The 21,372-nt window shown below is 35.6% G+C and overlaps 5 protein-coding genes and 1 pseudogene across 5 annotated transcripts; 4 read left to right on the top strand and 2 right to left on the bottom strand.

Moving 5' to 3' along the window:
• Positions 1-787: 787 nt before the first annotated feature.
• On the bottom strand, positions 788-5,049 carry LOC125854617 (transcription elongation factor SPT4 homolog 2-like). Its single transcript, XM_049534202.1, has 5 exons — positions 4,815-5,049; positions 3,990-4,081; positions 3,819-3,874; positions 1,713-1,774; positions 788-1,118 (listed from the first exon to the last, which is right to left on the bottom strand). Exons 1-5 carry the CDS (start codon positions 4,902-4,904, stop codon positions 1,068-1,070), a joined length of 351 nt encoding a protein of 116 aa, XP_049390159.1. The 5' UTR covers positions 4,905-5,049; the 3' UTR covers positions 788-1,067.
• An 824-nt stretch (positions 5,050-5,873) lies between these two features.
• On the top strand, positions 5,874-7,224 carry LOC125854608 (homoserine kinase-like). Its single transcript, XM_049534191.1, has one exon. The coding sequence runs from the start codon at positions 5,940-5,942 to the stop codon at positions 7,068-7,070; it is 1,131 nt and encodes a 376-aa protein (XP_049390148.1). The 5' UTR covers positions 5,874-5,939; the 3' UTR covers positions 7,071-7,224.
• Positions 7,225-9,411: 2,187 nt separating this feature from the next.
• Positions 9,412-13,483, top strand: LOC125854615 (mitochondrial intermembrane space import and assembly protein 40 homolog). The gene is made up of 4 exons (XM_049534200.1): positions 9,412-9,560; positions 11,974-12,008; positions 12,106-12,231; positions 13,014-13,483. Exons 1-4 carry the CDS (start codon positions 9,464-9,466, stop codon positions 13,218-13,220), a joined length of 465 nt encoding a protein of 154 aa, XP_049390157.1. The 5' UTR covers positions 9,412-9,463; the 3' UTR covers positions 13,221-13,483.
• Positions 10,757-10,862, top strand: LOC125857270 (U6atac minor spliceosomal RNA; annotated as a pseudogene).
• Positions 13,484-14,618: 1,135 nt separating the features above from the next.
• On the top strand, positions 14,619-17,691 carry LOC125854609 (tetraketide alpha-pyrone reductase 1). Its single transcript, XM_049534192.1, has 5 exons — positions 14,619-14,902; positions 15,649-15,821; positions 15,984-16,172; positions 16,466-16,821; positions 17,349-17,691. The coding sequence occupies exons 1-5, from the start codon at positions 14,746-14,748 to the stop codon at positions 17,488-17,490; spliced, it is 1,017 nt and encodes a 338-aa protein (XP_049390149.1). The 5' UTR covers positions 14,619-14,745; the 3' UTR covers positions 17,491-17,691.
• Positions 17,692-19,195: 1,504 nt separating this feature from the next.
• LOC125856238 (uncharacterized) lies at positions 19,196-20,044 on the bottom strand. The gene has a single exon (XM_049535774.1). The coding sequence runs from the start codon at positions 20,042-20,044 to the stop codon at positions 19,196-19,198; it is 849 nt and encodes a 282-aa protein (XP_049391731.1).
• Between the last annotated feature and the right edge of the window lie 1,328 nt (positions 20,045-21,372).

The raw sequence follows: 21,372 nt of genomic DNA, 5'->3' as shown, positions 1-21,372 counted from the left end.
CAACTTTCACAAAATGACAAATAGTCGTGTTCATAGAATATCTTTATTTTTATATATAATATTATTATTTTTGTTTGTAATATAACATTTGCCCCTTGAAAAAGTTAAAAGTTCATATTTAGATGACAAAGTCCTACCCTACCATGTTGTGATGAAATATCAAATACACAAAACGTCGAAAGAAGAAATATATTCTTTTTAAGAGAGAAATTTCATCGCGTGGATCATTCATTTAATGTAGTTTCTAATTAAACGACACATCTACTCGACTTTTCCTCTTATGGAAACCGACATCTCGCTTTCAAAAGAGAATTTAGATGACAAAATATAATCTCCTAGGAGATATGGATGGTGAAAGTATCAAACATAAAACTTAACCCTACTATGTTTTGGATGGTAATATTATTAACCTATAAATTATCACATTATACATAAACGTGTCATTTAACTTGGTTTTAGCTTACATTTATGCCTTGCAACTTCAAGTGTGCACAAGTATACATTTAAAATCGTATAAAGTTAAACAAATGGACACACGTGTCCTACGTAACATAATACATGTTGAACGCCAAAATAGGTTGATGCTACTACTAGCAAACCATTTAACATCCAACAAATAGTGTTCACCTAAGTTGCTCGGACTCTCAAAAAATGTTGCCGCACCCGTATCGGATCCTTCAAAAATACACTATTTTTGGAGGATCCGACACGTACCTATCGATATTTATGAAGAGTCCGAGCAACATTGGTGTTCAGAGTTAGCTGGGGAAATGCTTACACGAAACCATTTCTACTCCAAACACATCTCCACAAAATTTTAGTGTCACATAAACACAACATCAATACATGAGAGTTCACCAGATGAGCATGCAAACACAGATAACAGAGAGATATTCAGACATAAAACAAGTTTAGTTTCCAGATTAGGGGGTTAATGATAATTTCAGAAATTCGTTGTCTTAATTACATAACATTTGTCCCGGGATTTACTTTGACGCTGCAAAATGGGAGTACTTCCCATTTCAAAACCCAAAATCTGCTGATGTTTTCATTGCTGGTTTGTTGGATCAGATGCGTTTTGGAGGAGCATACGGGATATGTTCATCCTCACAAAGATTCTGCAGAAAATATAGAAGTAAATAACTATGCAAAATAAAATGGATAACTTAAATTAGGACGTGTAAACTAGCATATTAAACGTTGCAGAATGAGCAATCTGCGACTATAAATAAAAATATCATCTACAAAGCTAACTTGAACTTAATTTCGCAAATACTCATTACACAAATACTTAGGAGTTGTGTTCCCGAAGTGACACTAATATCATTAGCCAACTCTAAGTTGCTTTGACAAAGACAGATCCTAGGCCCTATCTCACCAACAGTAAATAAACTTCCGCAATAACTCATCGGAATGGGAAGAGATAACAGAATTCAATTAGTTTTACAAGTCTAAAGCTCTTAAGTAAAGCCAACACACAGATAGTTGACCTCACCAACCTAAAGGAATTTCAAATACTAACAACATAGGATGCCCAAATATTTGACTGGGAAAGGAATAGTTAATACTTTATACTAATATAATACAGGAATGACAAGACAATTAAAAGTAAAAGAATAAAATGAAATGGCTAACTAGTCCAAAACTTGAAATTTTAGCATATCTGACGAAAGACAAGGACTTTGTAGTAGCAACCATCTTGAATCACTAACCTGCAAATCTTCTGGAAGTGCCTCAGATACAGCAAGTGTGTAACAACCAGGGACATACCGTGCTGCAAATATTTAGTAAAAATAATTGTAGTTAACAATATGCCCCATTATACAACACTAAATAAACAATAAAACGGATAAAGATGAAAGGATATTCCCAACATACTGACACAAAACATTAGCTCACAGTCACTAGCATAAAGAGCAAAACACACAATTATCGTAGTGTTAGTTCTCATATTCCTATTTGCTTCCCCTTTGTGAAGACTTTCATTGAATGGCCTAGAAAAAATACAAGCATCACCGCTTAGCTTTTTTACTATTGCAATTTCACCTACTCATTCAATTTGCAATCAAATGCTTGAATTTTTGTTGTCAAAAGCTTAATTCATAAGTATACATTAGTTTTGTTACTTTGTAGAATTAGTCTGAGCCTGAAATCAGCAACTCAGGAAGGCTAGTTCTAAATCTAGGTGGTCCAGAAGACCAGAACCTTCTCACCCTTTTTTGCATGTTCTAATTGCTCAAATGGAACATTTTTAAGATATCAAACAAGGATAAATAATAAGTTCTAAGCCTCTAAATCTCCAAGTTGTCACACCTCATTTGTTCATATATACAGTGCGTGTGCATTCTTCGCTGTTTGGAGCCTTGGGCATATGAAACTTCTGCCAAGTACAGGCTAACACCTAATTCCTTCATCTATTCAGGATTTCCGGCTTTCGAAAGCATCACTTGGAAAATAGAATGCAACTCACTGCATCTCAAGCTAATAGAAGTGAAACAGCTTGGTAAAAAATGGAGTGTTGTCTGGCATTGACTACCTTAAGAGGAGCTTCTTAGCTTGATAAAATCTATTAGAGTATGTATAAAGAGAAGTCAGAAAACCAGATCCTTTCCTTTTATTTCAGATAATCAGATCTTTCCTAGTACTCTCTCTTATTTTTGGGTACTTCATTTCGAGAGCTCCTTGAGATCTGGCAGACACTCTCCTCATTCACTAAATTTCCTAGCCATTCTCCCAGAAGATACGATGTGAACTAATGCATAATATCATCAATCTTTGCATTTTGGAAGACTTAGGCATAAACTTGCATCCAAGATCGTTCTTGTCTAATCAAGACCGCTGCTCTTTATTGCCTAGTCTATTGAAATTCTAACATGCATAGTTTCCAAATGTAACACAGTCTAACCAAAGTTTACAATAGTGATGCGCTATGGGCTAGTCAGGATTAGACAACTGTTCATCTTACTCAGAACTCTTAACAATGAACTCTAAATCATTTGGAAAGAGAAAGACATGTGTATAAGATATACAGACATAGTAAACTAATAAGATATAGTTATAAGTTTCTAGTAACCAATGTAAGTCCTCTGAATAATCACTTCCCTGATTAAAAAAAAACCTACAAGAAGACCAAAATCAATAAATTGAGATGTATCTACTATATACTGACGTAGCTTAAAAACAGACCAACACACCCAACCATTCGGGGTGGCCCAGTGGTTTGGGCTTGGGACTTGCATGTTGGAGGTCTCAAGTTCGAAACCCCTTGCAAGCAAAAGCAAGGGGTTTGCCTTCTGGATCGAGCTCGTCGCACCGGGCTTGCCTAGTGCGGGTGACCCCTCCTGTGTGGTTTGTGAGCTATTGCATAAGAGCAGGGGTTTTACACCGTGCGCACCCAAAGGGTAGCCACTGCGGGTTTCCCTTGTCATCAAAAAAAAAAAAGACCAACACACCCAATTAGAGTCACGAACCCACTACAGTGTCCCTTTCAAAAAAACTTCCAATCATTATGCAGAAAGCTAGTGTCAGAGATTCTGCCCTTTAACCTTGGAGCTACATGCTGCTAAGTATGAACGGCACATGCAGAAAGTGGCAAAGGAAACATCCCTTGGGTATTTCCACTTAGACACAATATACAACCATCTAACATGGGCCTCTTAAATAAATTCCAAAGATTAGCAGTAAAGTTGATTTCTAAATATAGTTCGAAGTTTCAAACTCAAAATATATACCACACGAGTAACCAAATTTAGTCAAACTTATAATAATGTAAAGACCAATTAAAAAAATCAAATATATGTAAGACAGGTTTCACATACCAATTCGAAGCCATCGAGCTGCCCAACTCCTCGTTGGATCCATGACAGAGATTAAACTGTGACACAATAGCTCCCAAATTACTAACAAAAAAAAACTTATTGACCTAAAAACAAAACAAAGAAGAAAGAAAAGGGATATATTACATAATAATAAACTACACATAAACATACCCAGTAAAATTTGGAGTAGTGCAGTCCACTACACGCTCATGATCTTCATCCATCTTGAAGAAGGGACAGTTTTCACATCCTGATTCCCTAAACTGCATTACCAGTAAATCACCCATCAAAAACATAAACCCCACTACAAGTACATCCAATAAAAAACCTACTTGGGAATCTTAGTACCTCAGTTAGTCAACTAACTGAACTTTCACCTTGTTGGTGAGGGTTCCGTCCCCCCCCCCCCTCCCCCTGTATAATCCCCTCCCACATTTCCCCTTCCCCTACCCCATTTGAAGAAATAAATAAACCTATTTTACTCCCTTTTTTTCTTTTTGATGATAGTGGTGTCCGGACCAGCTTTCGCACGTACCTCAACTTCCATGTGATACCTGCCACCTCTCACCACCCGCTAACTCTGTCCACCAAGGCTATGACATATTTTACTCCTTTTTTTCCTTAAAAATGTTAAAGACTCCTCCTTTTGAAGGAAAAGCACATTCTATTCCAAACCCAATACAAACACATAAAATATAATCAAACTACAATGAACCCTAATTCATCAGTCCTTAAATGTGACGAAGTTGATACAAATGATACATTCAGCCTACCCAACATCGCGACACAGTTAAAGGGCAACCCAGTATACTAAATCTCCCATTATACACAGGGTTCGGGGAAAGACCATACCACAAGCATCTATTGCATACTACATTTCTGACTGTTTCCACTGCTTGAACCATGACCTTAACAAAAAAGTTCGAAACAGCAAAAACAAATTGATGGGTATTGAAGAAATCTCAAAAGGGTGTATAAAAAAAGGGGATTTCAAACCTGGTCATAAGTTTTAACAAGACGGCAACGGAGACAAGCTCTCAGTTCATGCCCAAAACTGGTCGGAATTTGTGCAGGTTGGCTTCCCATTCTTGATTCTTCCTCTACTCTTTCACTACCACCCACTGTCTTTGCTCCGATCGCTGCTCCGTTCCAAAAGATTTGGGGAAGTTCGATTTTCTCTTGTAGAGTTCACTGAAATTTTTTCTTCACTCGCTGTTTTGGGGAAAAAGGCATAAACCCCAGAAAGAAGAATTTATACCCCTGCTAAGAAATTAGAGAAATTAAAACAAGTATGTATTTTAAATTGAATAAATAAAAGATAAAACAAATGAAGTTTTTTTTAAAAAAAAAAATATTTTTATAATCATCTTGAAATATTTATATGTTAAAATGGAAATGAAATTATTTCAACAAATAATTTTTGTGGAATTAATACATAGATCGAGTGAAAATAGGATGAGATTTCATTTATAAGTGCCCTTGCTTAGGGAGTCATTTTTATCGGGAACATTTTATTCAGTCAAGATTTAATGTGGATATTGAATATCACGTAAAATAATTTAAGAAAAAATCATCTATAATGATTCATATAACATTTTATTACTTATTAAAAATTTATAAATATATTATTCAAATCAATTTGTATATATTTTGATTAATTTTACGAGATATGTGTTATGTCTCACTAGTCGAACTGAACTGGCCCTCATTGTGCGAGCAAGGTTGGGCTAGGTTCATGTCATGAAACTAGTTTAGTGTCGTCTTAGTTGGACTAGTAATGGCCTAAATTCGATTCAATTTGATAATTTCATGTCACTTTTAATTCTACTATATTCAGATAGTAAAATTGAATATTCTATTTTTATCGAATGGATGTGACTCTACTACTTTTAATATTCATAAGTCATATGTCTAAATGAAATTTATCGATAACTATTTATAAGGTATTATGTACTCCTATTTTTTTTATAAAGTTTGGTTATTAGTCAAATATCATAGTATAAAAATAAAATAGAAAAAATTAACTTTTCTATATAGGAAATCTTGAATATGGAAATATACCTAAAATCCCTTTTTTCTCCATTTGTTCTCTTTCTTCTCCTTCTCTGAACTCTCACATCAATGGCTATAACCTATCAATCTCCCATGAAACTCAACTTCATCACTTCTAATGGCTTCTCAAATCCTCCTTCTCTTTATCCCATCAATACCCATTTCTCATTTGGATTCAATCTCTCATCTGTCTCCTCTAAAACCCAAACCCATATCACCATACCCGAACCCGAACCCGTTTTCACCTCCGTCAAGTCGTTTGCTCCGGCCACTATTGCTAATCTAGGTCCGGGTTTTGATTTCCTCGGATGCGCCGTTGATGGAATCGGAGATTTTGTCACTCTTCGGGTTGACCCAAATGTTAAAGCTGGAGAGGTTTCGATTTCTGATATCTCCGGTGCCGGAAATAGGCTTAGTAAAGACCCTTTATCGAATTGTGCTGGAATAGCTGCTATTTCTGTTATGAAGATGTTGAATATACAGTCTGTTGGTTTATCGATTTCTCTTGAAAAAGGGTTGCCGTTGGGTAGTGGACTTGGGTCTAGTGCCGCTAGTGCTGCGGCGGCGGCGGTGGCTGTGAATGAGATTTTTGGACGGAAGTTGAGTGTTGATGATCTTGTGCTTGCTGGGTTGGAATCGGAAACGAAGGTTTCGGGTTATCATGCTGATAATATAGCACCTTCGATTATGGGTGGTTTTGTGTTGGTAAGAAGTTATGATCCGTTGGAATTGATTTCATTGAAGTTTCCATTTGAAAAAGATTTGTTTTTTGTGCTTGTGAATCCCAAATTTGAAGCTCCAACGAAGAAGATGAGGGCGGTATTGCCATCGGAGGTGACAATGTCGCATCATATATGGAATTGTAGTCAGGCTGGGGCGTTGGTGGCTGCGATATTACAGGGGGATTCGAGGGGTTTAGGGAAGGCGTTGTCGTCTGATAAGATTGTGGAGCCGAGGAGAGGGCCGTTGATTCCTGGGATGGAGGGAGTGAAGAAGGCGGCGTTGAAGGCTGGGGCGTTTGGTTGCACGATAAGCGGAGCTGGACCTACTTTGGTCGCGGTGACGGATGATGAAGAGAGAGGGAGAGAGATTGGGGAGAGAATGGTGGATGCGTTTATGAAGGAAGGGAACTTGAAGGCTTTGGCTATGGTGAAGAAGCTTGATCGGGTTGGTGCCCGCCTTGTTAGTAGCAATTCATGAAGACCGATTGATCAATCAATCAACTATGCCTCAATTCCAAACGAGTTTGGTATTAGTTGTATGAATCCTATATCTTTTCACTATGTGAATTCATCATGCTATGTGAAAAATGATATGTAGGAATTTGTGTGCAATGAATTGTTAAAGCTTCTTTGGTTATCAAAAAATTGTTAAAGCTTCTTTCACTTTGTATTTTTCAAACATGTTTTGAAATGTTTTTGTTGAGCTAAGGGTCTATCGGAAATTGCCTCTCTATCTTACAAGGTAGGGGTAAGGTCTGCATATACTCTAACCTCCCTAGACTCCACTCGTGAGATCACACTTGATGTGTCGTCGTTGTATTGATCATTGAGAAGTCGGCTGATTACCTAGCAAATAAAATAGTTTGAAGTTGCCATTTTGAAATGGCTTACTTGTCAATTGATTAGCATTCTTGATTTGCCTTTCTGGAGGACATTTTGTTCAATATTTATGTTGCAATATATCGAATGTCACTTGCACTTTCGAAATTTTCATGGAATTACCTATTCTTCCTTCATATTTGGACTTCTAAAGTTCATTATGATCTTGCAGTACTGTTCATGTCGTGAGGAGTGATCTTTCCATGGCTTATTACTTATGCTACTTTTAGTTTCTTGATTCTTCAACTTGCCAGAATCAATCTACTCACAAGCCGTCTGCTACCCTACCAAGGTAATTTCACTAGATCAATGTAATCGATCCACCACTATGAATAACGAAGTGCTGCTTCAGTGCATTGCAGAGCTATGTAGTAAATCTGCAGCTGATCAACAAATGATTTGTGTTTTTTCCTGATTGCTACCTGTAGAACTCCAACTTGGTTGTTTCTTTCTTCCTTTTCGATTGTCCTGCCAAAATAGATCTCCAAAGCCACCGTCCCAACGAAATTTGTTTCTCTGCATTCCCTCATCACTGGTTTGATATACAAAATTTAACACAGAGAATCTGGATTTCCTTTTCATTACCATTTACTGCAATATTTACACACTGTTCTTTATTTGGTCCTCATGTAACAAAAACTAGTTTTTTTTTATAACTTTCCTCTGGTCCTGTAATCCCATTTTGATTTGAAGAATAAGAAAGGGGCAAAAAGCAGCTGGTGCAGAAAGCATTCTGTGTTAGTAGGATCTAGGGAAGGGCTGCACTCCGAGGGGTGTAATGTAGACAGTCTACTCTAATGCAAGCATTAGTATTATCTTCCATGGCTCAAACGTGTGGCCTATAGGTCACACGAGACAACTTTATTGTTGCTCTTAGGCACCCTTTTATTTGAAGAATAAGTAACAACGGTTTCATCTATTCTGAGAAAGAGAAACTAGATGGAAGGAGGGGGAATAGTCGATTTTGATTCCCCGTTCTTATGAGGAAGTGGTACTTCTGGATACTGTATTTGAGGCCATTGTTCGAATTTCTTATGATATGCAATGATTTCCTTATGACTGGTTTGTTGACTTGATCCAACGGGTAGAACTCAGAATGGAGTAACACTCCTCTCTCACTTGCCTTTCTCCTCTTCTCTCATCTCCCTCTCTCGATGCGTGTTTCACATTGTATCTGTATTTTACTATTTCAATTTTAAGTATTGTATATGATATCTAGATCTATTATTGTAATGTTAGATATTTTATTTTTGTAAAGATGGTTAATTATTAGTATATTATATGGAATAATTTTACCAAGAATGTATTGTTGTTATAGAAAGGTAAACGATAACATAAAAAATTATTTTCGAAAAAAACTTGACTACTATAGTGGTGAGGTGCGTGAACTCTTTATTTATTTTATGTTGTCGAACTCGGGTTGACGCAACACTGGTGGAATTCGATCAATCTACATCTAATACATTAGCCAAAATCTACGAGAAAAAGTTGAGGCTTTAATTTCTTAAAATAAATTTTAGAAATGAAAAATAACATCGCTCTTTATAAATATTTTCTTTCTCATAAAAAGGGAAATTATTTGTAAATTAATTTTTAACATGATATTTTTTGACAATTAATTTATGTAGTTAACGCCCATTCTAGATAATGGAAGATTAAAATTATAACATACTAAGTTTTTCACATAATATCTCTCAAAATTTAGAATATTCTTACAATTTTATTCTATAATTTTGATTCTTTTAAGTCAAATTCCAGCATCCGTATCTATGTTCTCAAATCTTAAAATTTAATTTTGATTGAATTCAGCCTTTGAATCTTCATTTATATTGTATCGGATACTCACACTCGAGTCCGTATAAAACAACTTTGACAAAAACTTAGGGTACTAAAGTGTCAATTGAATTTTTGAGACACACCAAGTCTTCTTCTTAAGCCTTTCTATATTTTGAGGCGTCAACAAAGGCGAAGCAATTTCTTCAGAAAAAAAAAATGGGACAAGTGCAGAGCGAAGCCATTGATAATCAATCGAAATCTACCTCTGCTGCTGATGATTCTCAGCCGCGTTCTCTTGATTCTTTGATTGCTGGTAACTCCTCAATTCACCCCTTTACTCTTCTTTTTTTTTTTGGATGAATTTTTGCCCCCTTTTGTTCAAGAATCAAGAACCCCATATTTTTATGTTTAGTAATTTCACTATAAGGAGTTACAAGTTTTCAACTTTTTTCATTCTACTGGGATTTGGAGAAGATTTAACGAGGCTGGTGGGGGTGGGGGTGGGGGTGGTGGGGGAGACTAATGTATATGTGAAGGTGGTAAATGCCTAAATGGATGCATCTGTTCCTTTCAGTTTGAAATGCAGTTTTACGGTGACCCGTTGTTAAGTATTCCATATTGGTTGAGGGATGAGTTGTTTGTCATGGCTTTGATTTTAGAGCAATCATCTTATGATCTAACTTTTGAAGTTTAGTTAACCCCCAAGTCTATTTTATTAACATGGTATCAGTGTTAGACGCATCCCTATTCTTGTATTTCGAAATGTTGGACTGCCATGGTATGTTATCCAAGCTCCAATTGTCAGTTCTGGGGAGGAGGAAGGGATTAAGTGTCCCGTATTGGTCGAGTAATGAATTTGTTTATCTCCTTACATTATCTTAGCAATATACTCGCATTATGAGCTAACTTTTGGAGTTGTGTTGAGTTTGTCCCAAAGTCCATTTTTTTTTAAATCACCATTAAGGAATCCTTGGTTTTGTTTTGCTTATATAATGTATGTTTTTCGTGTAATGATATAACCGACCTCAACTATTTTGGGATTGAGGTAAGTTAATTGATCACAAATGTTTTACTATTTGCTGTTTGGGAAATGATTTAAGGTTTTGAGCCTATCACTGCTCTTTTGCGTGTATTGTTTTCTCACTGCACTATTTTTTTGATAGGTAAAAGATAGTATCTTTCTCTACTATTAGCTCTATATAAGAGTTTGTTGTTATCCCAAATTCCTCAGCAACACATTGTCTTTAGATCCAGTAACTACAGTAGATCCATTCATATAGCATCAATGTGCATATTAGATCTATACTGAAAGTATCCTAAGTAGCCAATAGCCATTGACAACCAATTCCAAAGTGCTTCATCAGAGACACTGAAAGCCACCTCTAATGATGATTCTCCCGCTGTCCTCTCTTGAGTCTTTCTGTTTCTTGATTTTGCAAAAAACAATTTTTCTCCTTCAAGAATCCAAATCAAGGACTTGAATGGCTTAATAAACTGTACTGTAAGTCCCTGTTCGTAGAAATGAGAGATGGCTGGCATCTCCCCCGACAGGGACGGGAACAGCCTTCGAGCTTTACCTGTTATCAGAAACTGTAATATAAGTCCTTCACTTTTTCCTTAATGGGGTTGGAAAAGAGTTGAGGCGGGTGGTGGGCATGTGCAAATGTATAGTGAAGTTAGTAGATGGATGCATCTAGTGCTTTCCGCTCGCGCTACATATGTAAATAGAACTTAATAACAATTGTTTAACCTCAATTGCAAACTAGTTGGGTGACTTATGAATCCCTCTATCTGTGAACTCCCAGTCTGTCCATTTCACTCCAATACTTGATAATTTGTGATTAGGAATCTAAAACATGAGATTCTCTAAATCTTTCACCTATTGCTACGCTGTATCTATAACCAAATTGTCCTAATGTGAGGGTATTTCATACTTATAAGTACTAACTTTAATGTCAATTAGTTAATATTGATACTTTGTCTCCATTATCTGTTCTTTGAACTACATTTGTATAGTTTAAATTTAAAAATACATATGATTAGAAGTTTGCACCCAAAGAAGTAGTAAGTAGAGTGGTACTCTGCACCCAAGGACTTAAAATGTAGATTCACCTATGGTGTGGTTTGTAGAGAGAAAGTGAAGGGGCTGGTTTGTTGCATATGTGGTGGTTTGAATATTGTGATTGTATGAGTGATTTTGGTATGGCGGGAGGTTATTTAAAGGGGAAAATAATCTTGAAATGCAATTTTCCTGCTATCCATTAAGGAATTTTGGGTTTCATTTTTGGTTATGTAATGTATGTTTTTCATGTATTATCAGTGCCAAGATCAACTAGTTTGGGTTTGAGATGAAACTGAGTGATTGCAATTTACTCATTTGCTGATTGGAAAATTGATAAAGCTCTGGTTCCGCTTCCCATGTGACTAGCTATCATTGCGCATTTTCAACGTATTGTTCTCACTGCAGTCTGATTTCGTAACTTCCTCTACTACTTGCTCTATGTCTCTACAGCTGCTCGTAACTGCAGTTGATCTATATCTATTTTTCTATAACATCAAGGTGTGTATTAGATCTCTAGTGAAAGTATGCTAAATAGCTATTCCCAAAGACTTAAGCGCCATGTAATATTATTGGTTGACTACTGCCTAATGATGTTTGAATCAGATTTTTATGTTTTAAAAGACTCCTAAAACTTGCTACAAATTTTCTTCCTTTCGTCTTGTAGAAGCTGCAGCATATGGTGAAGATGGTGAGAATGAGGTTGGTTGGTTCAGTTTTTTCGGATCATAAACTTGGTCAATAAAAGTTGAAATTTTGTTACTTATCTGTGCTCAAGAAACTGAAACTCTACTTTTAGTCCATTGACGAGAAAGCTCGGAAAGCTCTAGAATGCCCTTGCATTGCTCATTTGCGTGCTGGCCCTTGCGGCAACCAGTTCTCAGACGCTTTCCTCTGTTTCCTCAAGAGCACAGCTGAAGAAAAGGTAACTGCGTTTGAATGCTCCTTCCTTTTTTATTGTTTTTATATTTGTCTATACTCTATCGCGTTCATCTCCGGTAGAGAGAGATGTCATATATCTTGTTTCATCTGATTTTATTTCTCCGAGCCGATATTCATGTATGAACTTCAGCTTATGAAGTACCCTCATAAGTTGTAACATGGTAAACATTGGTTAGGTTATTCAGCTATAGTTGTACCTATTTATGTGTTCTATATTATGATAAAAAGATTAAGATTATGCTTTTTTTCTATTTTTCAGAGAGGTGGGTCAAATTTAAGATAATGCGTTTCTAGACGCTGCATTTCTTTTTTCTACTTGAGAGAATTTCAAGTTTCCTTTCTGCATGGTGTAGAACAAGTAACTTGTATGAATGCCACTAGACAAGACCAGACATTAGTGATCATTCTTGACCTTAGAATTTGGCCTCCAAAACTACGACGACAACATTAGCAGTATAATCCCAACAAGTGGGGTCTTAGGAGGGTAGAGTGTACGCATACATTATACCTACCTTGTAAGGTAGAGAAGAAGTTGTTTGCGATACCCCTCCAAAGTTGATGTCCAATATATGGTTCCTTGTGGTAAATTGACTTTGATGTAACGTCGTAACAAACAAGATCAGAAAGATTTGTCATCTTCCCTTCATTCATATACAACATCGAAAAGAAAAGATTATCTTTTAACAGAATGATGAAAATTGAGTTTCCATTTTTCCTTTTCATCCTTCTAACTAACATGTGAAAAGTTTGTATTTCCCACTGTAGGGCTCTGACTGTGTTAGTCCCTTTGTCGCTCTTCAAAGCTGCATCAAGGCAAATCCTAATGCATTTTCAAAGGACGTCCTGGACGAGGATGATGATGTCAGGAAACAAGATGAAGTCAAGACAGAGGAAACACCAAAACAAGAATACAGAATCATCCCTCCTATTTGGTCTGTAGAATCAAAGAAGACTAAGCGTACTAAGCTCTAGAAGGCTGATCGTTAGCCTTCGTTCTTTTGTCCTTCCATTCTTGGAAACCCTGGTGGCACAATACTAATTACTACTACACTTACTAGCAGAGTATTGCCAGAAAAATCTTTTCCCTTGTGATTTACATGATCAAAACTTTTGAAGTTTATTAGTCTGGAACTGTAGACACTAGGCCAAAGCTTCTAGGAAAAGCTTAGATTGGTTCAAATTTTCATGTTATTACCAACTTTTCAGTGTTATGGATTGTTATTTCATGGAAAATTAAGATGTAGAAGTAGAAGTTTTAGCTTCAGAGTTGTAAATTAAGAGTCCCAGGGATTAAACGCGGATCCTAATTTTGAAGTTTATGGATTCTGAAATTTACTATGGTCCATATGTGAAATTTACATTCCATGCTAGATCCGCCCCTAACAGGTAAGGTCCTTAATAATGAGTAGGCATAATACATAGACGTGTCATTTAATTTAAATCCACCCCTAATGAGTAAGGTTCTTCTCATTGCAATTTGGGCGGGATTGAAAGGAGTAAAAAGTCGTTTGAATTTTGAATCAGACCTCTGCCTTTGCAAATCGAAAATCAGAAATCTTTTGTCACCTTCTTGACGGAATCTGCCAAGGAGAGAGAAAAATGAGAGAAGCTAATAAGTTATCGAAGCTTGCACGAAATTGGAGAGGAGTGTTTGTCAATGGTGAAAGAGAGCTAAAGCTTTAGCCAAAAATGGAGCAGAAGAGCTGGCATTCAGAAAGGAGAAAATACCTAATTTGATTCTAAAGACTTGAGTGGGTTTGCTGGTGAATGGAACGTACACGTAATTATCACTGAATATTGATGGCGAGTGGTAACGAAAACTGACTAATTAACTAGTATATGTTTGCTTAACAGCGTAATTAATAATTTACAAAATAAAAATATCAACATTACGATTTTACGCTAATATAAAATATAGATTTATATTCCCTTAATTTAATAATTGCAAAACTTGAAATAAGGTGACGAGAAATCAATTATTTAAGAAAAAGAGATGTATAAATAGATAACAGTAGTTTCGACAGTAGAACATATAACTTTATTAGTAATTATAGAAATGCAACAACGAACGATAACAATAGTAATGATAAATAGTTGTTGTAGTATAAATAGTTGTGAAAGACAATAACTTGATACGTTATTAGTTTAGAAGAAAGTGGGGTCAAAATTGGGTGTCAAACACATAAAATCAGACCGAACCGAACAGAGTATAAACACCTCTACCATGCCCTGGCCATGAAACTTACTATAATTAATTTACTTACTAATCTTAATCACACAAAGAGAATTTGCTTACTATTGCTAATCTAAAGCCATAATAAGGTGTTAGGACTTTTATTAGTTGAAAATTAGAGCATCATGCAAGCTTGCAAGTGTGTAAAAAGAGCCACAAAAATGAAATGATTCACCTTCTTTAGACCAACCTCAAGAAGGCTCAACTTTCCCCTATATATACACATCAAAGTATGAACATGGTGTAACCAAGAAGTTGTAAAACATGGAAATAATGGAGGATAAAAGTGTAGTAATAGAAGAAAACAGCAATTACAAGGGAAAAGTATGTGTGACAGGTGCATCTGGTTTTGTAGCTTCATGGCTTATCAAAAGCCTTCTCTTGTCTGGTTACAATGTCATTGGCACAGTTAGAGATCCAGGTACATGAAACTACTCGTACTCTTATTAGTAATGGCGGAGCCAGAAATTATAACAAAGAACTTAAAAAGATGCAAGAATTCCACACCCAAGATTCAAACCTGTGACTTAAAGCAATTCTTGAAACGCCTACTAAAGTTTCTCTTACGTCAAGGGGGTTCAACAATCTTAAATATATACAAACACAATTGTTCTTTTACCTTATTTGCACAGTATAATTTTCCAAAGAGGGGAATTTAAGCGAGATCAAGAAGATTCAATGGAATATCTTGAATTTTATGTTGAATTGGTAGGTGGGGTACATGTATCAATTAAGTGAATTTTTGTTCTGGTGGGATCAATTCAATAAAAGAAAAAAAAACAATTCGAGTCGGTCAAATCCCTTTCATGGGATTGAGGGCAGACCTTCCAGCCTTGTACAATTGAAGTGGAGGGTTCAAACTCCATCAGTTGTATAGCATCCCTTTTCCGTTCTCCTTCCCCTCGCCCGATGTAATTTAAAAGAAAGAACAAAAAAGAAACCCCTTCATTACATGTAGCTTTGCTCTGCCTACATCTGTATGATAAGGGTGTGAGTACTTGGAAATTATTCTAAATAATCTAAAGATTGGAGAAGGAAAAAGAAGCGAGATGTGTTTGTATATACCGGATAGTTACACACATCTATAAATGAATTCATGTAACATAGCTACTAGTAATGGAGATTTGTATCTGTTTCATGGCATTGAAGTTTTTGTGTCAAAATCAGGGAACCAGAAGAAAGTAGGACATCTATGGAAGCTACAAGGAGCAAAAGAGAGACTTCGTCTGGTAAAGGCTAACCTAACAGATGAAGGCAGCTTTGATGATGCTATTATGGGCTGTGAAGGTGTTTTTCATACTGCCTCACCTGTCTTGGGAAAGGCTACTTTTGATGTCACGGTATCCAAAATATTTCTGTTTGTTTCATTTTATATGACAATATTTGACTAAACACACTAGCTGTAGTACGTCAGACATTTCAAAACTTCTCAAAATGAAAAGAGTACCATATAAATTGAACAGAGGGAATCACCTTCAAGTAACTAATTGTCCTTGCTGCAGGTTGAAATCTTGAATCCTGCAGTTGATGGTACCTTAAATGTGCTCAGATCCTGCAAGAAAAATCCTAGACTGAGACGCGTGGTTTTGACCTCATCTTCTTCAACTGTAAGGGTAAGAGATGACATTGACCCTAACATACCCTTGGATGAATCATCTTGGAGCTCTGTTGAATTCTGCAAAAAGTTCGAGGTAAACACATATATTCTGCTTACATTCCAATTTGATATCATGGACTTGACGAGCACGAAGTTCAAAATATTGATCTGACTTCTATATAAGAAAAATATTGAGGTGGTAATTGAAAAGATTGTTTCACAGAGAACATATCACCACCTTGAACTTCAAAATTCAAAATTTTCTTGAATTTGGATTCTTGAAAATAGCATCAACACTTACACACTTCCCAAAATAAGAAGAGTGCCATATCAATTCGGATGGTAAGTATAAACAATAATCTGATCATTTTACTCTGTGCATGCAAGATTTGGTATGTACTATCAAAGACACTGGCTGAGAAGGCTGCTTGGGAATTCTGTGAGCAAAACAACATTGATCTTGTGACACTACTCCCCTCTTTTATCATTGGGCCTAGTTTGCCTCCAGATTTGTGTTCAACAGCAGATGATGTCCTAGGTTTGCTTAAAGGAAAGACAGATAAGTTTGATTTCCATGGAAGGATGGGTTATGTTCACATAGATGACGTAGCTCTGTCCCATATACTTGTCTATGAGCATCCAAGTGCTCATGGGAGGTACCTTTGCAGCTCAAAGGTTCTCGACAACAATCAACTTGTCTCAGTTCTATCAGAACGCTATCCATCTTTACCTATTCCTAAAAGGTTAGTAGAATCCCAAGAAGAGGCAGAACCATTATATAAGCTGTGAGTGCATTTGCATCTATTGTCTGAAACTCAAGTTACATATTTGTAGTGGAAGATTTCATCAGAAATTGTCATTTGACACTGCTTTGCTAATATTTTAGAGAAACAATTGTATATATACAATAGGTTAGCTCCACTTCAAAATAACATAAAGTAAACATTAGTTTAGACTTTAGAACATGAAGTAACACCTTAAAAGCCCTACAGCTGAAGTCTCAATTTCAAGTACAAGCCAAGTCTTACTAATAGGTTGATAACACTTGCACAAAATCCTGCATACATCACTGTATATATAGAAGTTAGAAAAGTGAACACTTTGTAATTATGCATGTCTGTCTGTGTGCACATATAGTAAAGAGGTGTTCTCCACTGCTTAAATATCTTGGATCTGTATCTGTTATTTCTGCTTGAAACAAATAATACAAACTAGAAAGAAAGGTAGTACCGTTTTGATGAAGATTCACATTCGCCAACTTCTATTTCAGGTTTAAGGAACTGGATCGACCTTCCTATGATTTCAACACATTGAAGCTGGAGGGTTTAGGAATGAAATTCAAGTCCATTGAAGAGATGTTTGATGATTGTGTCACATTCTTCAAAGAGAGAGGCCTTATTTCTTCCATCTAAGAAGCAAGATTTCTGCATAAACCTTGGATGTTTTATTTTTCTGTATCTGACTCATGTTCTGATCCTTCATTATCTATATCAATGATTACCTCATCACTATATTAGTAAAATGGAACTTGTCCTAGCATTAAAGCGTGACTGCCAATGTACTAAAATGCTGTTACCTAAAACCAAAAAATAAGTTAAAGCAACAAATGCCTCGACTATCTCATCAGTTTTAAACAACACAAGTACATATTCTGGTACCTCGACTATTTCACTGGTGTCACAGTCCACAATTTTTTTATCCGTGCTCGATACGGGCAAGATAAGCAAACCTCAAGGAGACAGAGTTAAGCAAAGCAGTATCCCATTATAACAAGCTGAAAAGACCAGCTTCAAAAGACACAGATGACATAACACCTACTAAATATAAGCATAATTCACCCAAGGCCCTTCCCACTTATGAATGGATTTTTCAGGTGATGAAAATGAAGAGCAATGGAGACTTGAAAGATCTAATTTTCCAAGACAATGTATTTATAGATTTCTTGCTACAGACATTGGTACTTTCAACTCAAACACTAAGTAAACATAAACAGTTCCAGATTACTCTTTATGTTTCAAGAACGGTATGTCCTGGACATAAACTTTGATTTACGAAGTCTCTGCTCAGATTAAATGAAACATAGAACAGAAGAAAGTGATTTACTGAAATAAGAAAAAGGAAAGATTGATTTACTAATTATTAAACTAACTGCATCAATCAGCACTCAGAACAAGTTTACTATATATCTTGCTACTGAAAGCAACCTTCAAAGCTCTTCAGGCACTTGAAATTTGTTTAAGGTGATTGATTGATCTGATAATTCCTCATTAGACTAGATTACACTTGTTACTGTTTCCTAACAAAGAAAAATATTAAAGGGTCTGGCAAATTATATACATTATTTTTCCCTCTTTGGGGTATACTTACCAATATTCTTATCACAATGGTTGGAAAATTTGAGTTTCCTTTCTTCTCTTTTTGGTATACATAGCATCACCAAGGTTAGTATTTTTATTATATTTAGATAAAGTACTTGCATGCTTTACAATTGCTTCTCTTTCACTGTGGCCGCAAAGGACGACTAGGTAGTATTTGAAGCACTGCCCGAAAGCTTGGTACACAGATAATGAAAGAGAATAATACTGGTGCTGGTGCTGGTGTTGCTTAGCATATACTGTAGAAAAACAGCCACATACACAATCTATATATACAATATCATAAAACAACAGATAGTTATTCTTCGCAGAATCCAAAAGAAAATTATCTATGCTTCGAGTATTGTAAAACAGAAGTGTATGACTGCTCAAGACATTAGAGCATAATTCTCCCATGATACCAATGTTTAGAAATAGTTGCAAGTATAATACACATAACAAGTAGCTAAAATGGAAAAGGATGAACACTGGCCTTTCAAGCACATGATGATTGAAACTTTCACTTTCATCATAAATTGAACTGAATACATTTATAAGCTACCAAGAAGTATAACATTAGAATTTCCCACTTGAAGCAATAGTAGATCAAATCAGACAATAAAAGGAAAAAGAACACATTGTTGTATTCAGTATCTAGTAAGAACAAAAATGGAAACACTTCATCCAAATTTACCTATGCGTCAACTCCTTACGTGAACTTCTAGCTCGAAAAATCTTTCGAAGAGCCAAGATCTCACTTTCTCTACTTCTTTTTCTTCTCAGTGTTTTGCACTTGATCAGGCAAATCCTCATAAACAGGCAATGCCAATGAATCACTAAACTTCAAATGAAAAGCTCTAACACCATTCAATTTCTTAGGAACAAACTCAATAATTCCATCAATGGCAGCTAAAACATTCTCCATAACTTCACCATTCTCCATCCCACCTCTCCCAATCTTCAAAACACTACATGTTCCACTCCCTAAACACAACAAAGTCGACGAACACGCTCTCTCTATCTCCTCCTTCCAGCTACTATTCCCCCTCAAATCAACTGGCACAGGTACTTTCCTCTTCTTCTTATAAAAGTGCTTCCCTAATAAACCTGGAAGCAAATTCATCACTCTTTTATCAGCCAAAAACAGCTCATATGAACCGTACAAATCCAGCTTCGAATCAAAAGATTTGTACTCAGACTTCAACTTGGTAAACTTCAGAACTTTCGTAATTGAAATTCCTTCAGATTTAAGCTTTTTCTGCACTGTTTCAACATCAAGTTTGGTTTTTGAGTTGTGGGGTTTTCTGGGTCTGTCGTCAATGATGAGACAAATATTAGCGAAAGATTCAAGTGGGTGGAAAAAGGGGTTGGGGAGGGTGATTTTGTGAGGGGTTGTGAGTTCTTTTGGAGGGATTTTCTTCAGAGTTAATTGAAGATAGATGAAATTATCATCTACTACTCCATCTTCTTCGTTTTCTTCTTCATCTGATAGTGAATTGAGGTTTTGGGGTTCATGGGTTTTCTTGGATTGAAGCTTTTTCCATTTGAGAAGAGCTTTTACTGCTTTGCGAACTTGGTCTTCATTGATTTTCGCCATTGCTGTGGAAGCCATTGTTGCTGAGTTAAAGAAAAAATTTGGTATTATAGAATGGTGACGGCGGCGACTGTGAATAAAAGGTTTTAATTACATTTTTGGTCCATAAGGTTTGGAAAAGGTGATAATATTGCCCTACAATTTTATAGATTTTGTATTAGAATCCTATTCTTTTGATTCCCATGCATTGGAGTCCGACTAGGTTTCACGTTGTGTAAAGGTCCATTTGAAAGAAGTTTCTCTATCGAGGATATATCCTTGCCCGACTATTAGAATCCTATTTATCTACGCATATTGTAAAATTTAGAGCGTTAATCTAGAAAAGTTAAAAGATTAGTTCAATTTGTTTGTGTATTATTATTATTAAAAAATTAAGTTTAAGATGCATCTTGAGATGATATTGACTTAAAAGGAAATGTCGAGGTTCAACGAGGAAAGACTTATAGTGGATATTTAGGCATTTGGATATGATAAAAGACATCATAATCGATGAAATAAGTTGAAAATAACCATATATTTAAAGATTTTCAATTAGAGAACTTTTCAAACTAATTTTAAATTCATGAAAATATAAGAGATAACTTGACAAATTGAATTATTTTAGTAGTGAGATACAAAAAAAAGTGTTGTTATCAACAATATTGTGTATAAACTTAAGTAAGCCAACAAAAGAACAAACTTACAAGTTTCGCTTTAAAAAAATTAATCATATTGTGTTTAATCCGCATAAAAGACATGACGACTTACAACTTTCTCAAATAGAGGCTGGTGAAATTGATGTCTATACATATGTGAATTACGTGCACATGACCAAAAAGGTCCTATAAAGCTTCACATGTTCGTTATTCTAAATTATTATGACATTCATTAACTTTTACAATGTTTTAATTGTTCTAAAAAATTGTTTTACAATATTCTATTAAGAATTATTCAACTAACTTTCATGATATTCGAGATTCAAATCAATTTACCTAATCAAAACGCAAAAATACTCTAAGGTTTAATAATTGAATTGATTTCTAAAACTAATGTAACATAAAAATTTAAAACTAAATTAATTTTACTAAATTCATGTTTATGGGACTAGACATGGAACCATGCAGTCTCAAGCTCGATTTGATTAGATTTACTTGTATTTAATTAGATTGACACAATACTATAATAATCAAACCTTATTTATGCTCAACTATATTTTCATTCAAAGCTCAATTTGATTCGAGTTATCTTAATTAATCCACTTAAATTATTATATATAGTAATTATCAATTTAAAAAATAAATTCATCGATCAAAAAGGTTCTTATACGACGTCGTTTTGGTCATTCCATTGCTTTTCCTTCTCTTCTT

This window comes from Solanum stenotomum, chromosome 2 (genome assembly GCF_019186545.1).
Source record: "Solanum stenotomum isolate F172 chromosome 2, ASM1918654v1, whole genome shotgun sequence".
NCBI classification, from domain to species: Eukaryota; Viridiplantae; Streptophyta; class Magnoliopsida; order Solanales; family Solanaceae; genus Solanum; species Solanum stenotomum.
This window is presented reverse-complemented; position numbering and strand designations above follow the sequence as displayed.